Here is a 4407-nt window from a genome sequence, read left to right on the forward strand (position 1 = left end):
TTTACTAATTAAGCTAAACTATTGTTTTGGTTTAAAGATGACTTTAGGGGATAGCCTCAGTTTAAGGTCCAAGGTTCAAAGATGATCTCAGAACCATAGTTGAGGGGGGTGGTCACCCAGCTCCAATGGCTCCAGAAAATCTGGACTCCACAACAACTTGAAATTCCCTTGCACATTTCTCTCTGCTGCCTTCCTGACCCCTTAATCAGGACTCTTCTATAGAATCTTTGATAGAACACTCTGCAATGGTAGCTGGGCACCATCCAGTTCTTCCAGCCCATGGCAAAAGAGGCAGCCATTTAGGGAGGCAACAAGACATGCGCTTCAGTTCCTCTTCCAATTCCTAACCCCTCACGCCACTGCCCCAGGCTAACAGAGACCAATTGCTGTACCTTGGATGAACACTAACAAGCCTTTAAGAACCCAGGCACCACACAATGAACCAGAAGGCAGGACAAAAACACCAAAACCATTAGGCCAATTGACTGGGATGTCCCATGAAACCATGCCCCTAAATCTCCAAACCAGGAAAACAAATTAACACAAAGTGTCTGGCTGGATATAAGCAGTATCAATAGTTGCTTTTGTTGTTGTTGTTGTAAAAATACACATAACACGTCATTTACTAATTCAACCCCTTTCAGGTGTATAGCCTAATGATCTCAATTACGTCAACTATGTTGCACAACCTTTACCCTTAATGGATGCTAGATTTCCTATCACCATAAACAGAAACTCACCACTCCTCAAGCAGTGGCTCCCCCTCTCCCCTTCTCTTCCATCTCTGGTAACCACTATAAACTTTGGCCTCTATACATTTTCTTATTCTTGTCATTTCATATAAGTGAGATCATATAATATTTGTCCTTTTATAATTGGCTGATTTCAGTTAGCATAATGTCTTGAGGATCATCCATGTTATAGCATGTATCAGGACTTCATTTCTCTTTACAGCTGAGTAGTAGTCCATTGAATGTATGTACCACATTTTATTGATCTATTCATCCACTGATGTATATTTATGTCATTTCTACTTTTTGGCATATTGTGCAATGAACATTGGTGTGCATGTGTCTGTGTCCCAGCTTTTAAGTGTCTTGGGTATACACCTAGGAGTGGTATTGCTGGATCACATGGTAGTTCTATTTTTAGTTTTTGAGCACTGCTTAACATTTTTCCACAATGGCTGAACCATTTTACATTCTCATCAGGAATGGATAAGGGTTTCCATTTTCCCACATCCTCACCAACATTTGTTATTTTCTGGGGGTTTTGTTTTATTTTAGCCATCCTAGTGGGCATGAAGTGGTATCTCATTTTGATTTTGATTTGCATCTCTCTGATGACTAAAGACATTGAGCATATTTCATATCTATATTGTTTTTGGCTATTTGGACATCCTCTTTGGTGAAACGTCTATTCCAGGCCTTTGTCCATTGTTTGATTGGGTCATTTACACTTTTGTTAAGTTATAGTTCTCTATATATTTTGGATATTAGACCCTGGGGTTTAGCATATTTTAATATTTATTCTCCTTAAAAACTAAACTTTCCCAAAAGCTTTCTCTCAAATATCATCTATTCCCCCAACTTTCTCATTGTATTAGAATCAAATTGTTTCTAGATTAACTATAGTATTAAGTTAATTAAAAAGAATTCTGTGAAGCTCTGTTTTTTATCCACATTATCCAGTCCAAATTCTTAGCTTTGGTAAAAAACGTCTCTCCCCTCCCTACCCCAACCCCCAATGCGCTATGGGACATTGAGGGCATATTCAGAATTACCATCATACAACATTAGGATGCAGAATGACTTACCAAGGAGAATGACAACACACAGAAGAATAGCGATTAAGGCTCCTGTACTCAAACCCGCCGAGGACAGGAAGGCTTCTGCATGGCAGGTCCGCACACGCCCATCTCTCTCGCATGCACAAACCCTGATGGTGAGGGTGCTGCTGCTGCTGAGAGAGGGGATTCCACCATCAGAGATCATAATGGGGAGATAATACACATCCTGAATAGTTCGACTAAATCTCCTCCGCCTTGTCAGAATGCTGGCTGTGTTATCTATGACAGACATAAGCAAAACAAAACGTACTCAGTAAAGCCGCCATTAAAGATTCACATTTCCTTTAATGGATAAAATGGGTACGTGTGAGTTTGTTTTTCGTTTCTTTTTCTTTTTTTTTTTTCAGTTTATGAGATGGACATGAGTACATGAAGGGGCAATGATTAAAGAGTAACTAATATCGTCTCAAATTGAGAAACCGATTTGAAAAATTAATACAGCACCAACTAAGGGAGGAGGAAAGGTAGTGGAGGATGGAGAAGGAAGAAGCAATACCTATTTTGGACATAAACATATTAGTCAAAAGATTTAAAAGGATACAGATGGCTTTAAGCCAGTAGGTTCCAAACTTTGGGGTGCACCAGTGGGCCTGACCCCAAACCTGATAATTCTGAATGTAAAAGATAGAGCAGACATCTGCATTTTCAGCAAACTATCCAGGTGCTGTTAATGCACAATGAAAGTTTAAGAATCACTGGTATGGACAATATTTTTTTATAGAGACACCAGATCAACTAATCATCTTCTTTAGACTTAGCTGTGATTGGAAGCACTCTTCTTACAGTGAACACACCATGGAAAAGTCAATGTCGAATAAAACAGATAATTATTTGTATGTGCTTTTAAGAAGTAGTGTACTATATGACATATTTTGTTAAATCCCCACAACCTGATGGGGGGAGGTATTAAATTCCTTACTTTATAGGAAAAATAATTTATATTATAAATAATAATTTAAAAATAAATAACTCGAGTCTCAGAGGACAAGTTGTTCAAGTTCACAAGGCTACTGAAAGATCATGACTCAACCCCATCATATTCTAGAACCTTGATCAAAGCCACAATGCCTCACTTCTTCCAATAATTCACCTCCAGTCAGTAATGATGTCATCAGGTGCACACACGACATGATTATCTCAACACTGTTATTATAATTCCAGAATGACTTTTCTCAAGATCCCTATGGTGCCCACTTGGAAGTGCTGCTCTGATTCCCTTCAAAGGATGGCTTGTTGCCACAGTTGCAGATGCTACTGGACCAAGATCACATTCTTCTGCAGTGGTACATAATCAATGACACATTACTGCAAGAATATTAAAGTTGGGTCATTGCTGCCCAACCCAGACAATTCTGAAGGGCCAGTATAGATCCATAGCTTTCCCTGAGACTAGCTGAGGTGGCATTAAAAGTGGATGGTAGCCTGACTTCTGCCTCTGCCCAACCCTTTTTCCTCCCACTGTCATCCACCAGCGTTGATCCCAAGGGCACACTCCAGTACACATCCTGAATGCTAAACTCCATTTCAAAGGCTGCTTCCCAACCAGTGACAACACCTGTGAGTTAATTACTTTTCGCTAAAAAGTAAGTGAATTATTAGATAATTATATTAGGAATTCTTTCTCTCATATCAATTCTCTTTAGTTTGAAAATTAAAATTCTGCTTCTTATATGTATATTTATGATAGCCATAACCCAATATCCTACAACTGTATTGACAATACATTGAAAAATTAATCCAATAGAAAGATAATTATTTTCTATAAGTATTCAATGTAATAAGGAGCCCTGATGGCTCAGTGGTTAAGTGCTCAGTGTTAACAGAAAGGTTGGTGATTCAAACCTACCAGCTGCTCCATGGCAGAAAGACATGGCAGTCTGCTTCTGTAAAGGTTTATAGCCTTCCAAGGTCAAGAAGGGGAGAGTGTTGACAAGTCGTGGGGCTGGCATCCAATGTCACAAAACAATATGTGTATTAATTGTTTAATGAGAAACTAATTTGCTCTCTAAACTTTCATCTAATCACATCTTTAAAAAAAAATTGTCAAAAAAAGATTTACAGTCTTGGAAACCCTACGTGGCAGTTCTACTCTGTCCTATAGGTTCACTATGAGTTGGCATAGACTCATAGGGAATGGGTTTTGGTTATTCAATGTAATACAGATAATAAGGCACAAAAATAGATAGAGTTAGACAGAGAGATAGAGAGATAGATAGGCAGGGTTTAATCCAAGAAGATGTTGAAAAAGACCATCTTGCATGTGAAAGAGGAATTAATATATATTAATAATTTATAAACAGCGATTAAGGCTCCTATACTCAAATCCTACAAGGACAGGAAGGCTTCCCTATGGCAAGTCCACAGGCGTCCAACTCTCTCGCATGCACAAACCTAGATGATGAGGGTGCTGCTATAATAGACATAAGTATAAAATAGACATAGATATAGGTATACGTATAGCTATAGCTATATATAAACTGTCTATCCTGAAATAGGTTTCAGAATAGAGAAACAAAAAGACAAAAAATTAATTCATGTTCATAGCACAGCAGTTATGA

General features: G+C 38.4%; 1 protein-coding gene across 1 annotated transcript in view; it reads right to left on the minus strand.

Moving 5' to 3' along the window:
• The window catches only part of LOC101342981 (cadherin-18-like), a 179365-nt gene that overhangs the window by 13089 nt on the left and 161869 nt on the right, over positions 1-4407 (minus strand). Inside the window, exon 8 of the mRNA XM_004390939.3 lies at positions 1817-2068. Coding sequence (XP_004390996.3) covers positions 1817-2068 — 252 coding nt within the window. The remainder of the gene's footprint in view (positions 1-1816; positions 2069-4407) is intronic.

Source organism: Trichechus manatus, unplaced genomic scaffold (genome assembly GCF_000243295.1).
Source record: "Trichechus manatus latirostris isolate Lorelei unplaced genomic scaffold, TriManLat1.0 scaffold00357, whole genome shotgun sequence".
In the NCBI taxonomy this organism is placed as follows: domain Eukaryota; kingdom Metazoa; phylum Chordata; class Mammalia; order Sirenia; family Trichechidae; genus Trichechus; species Trichechus manatus.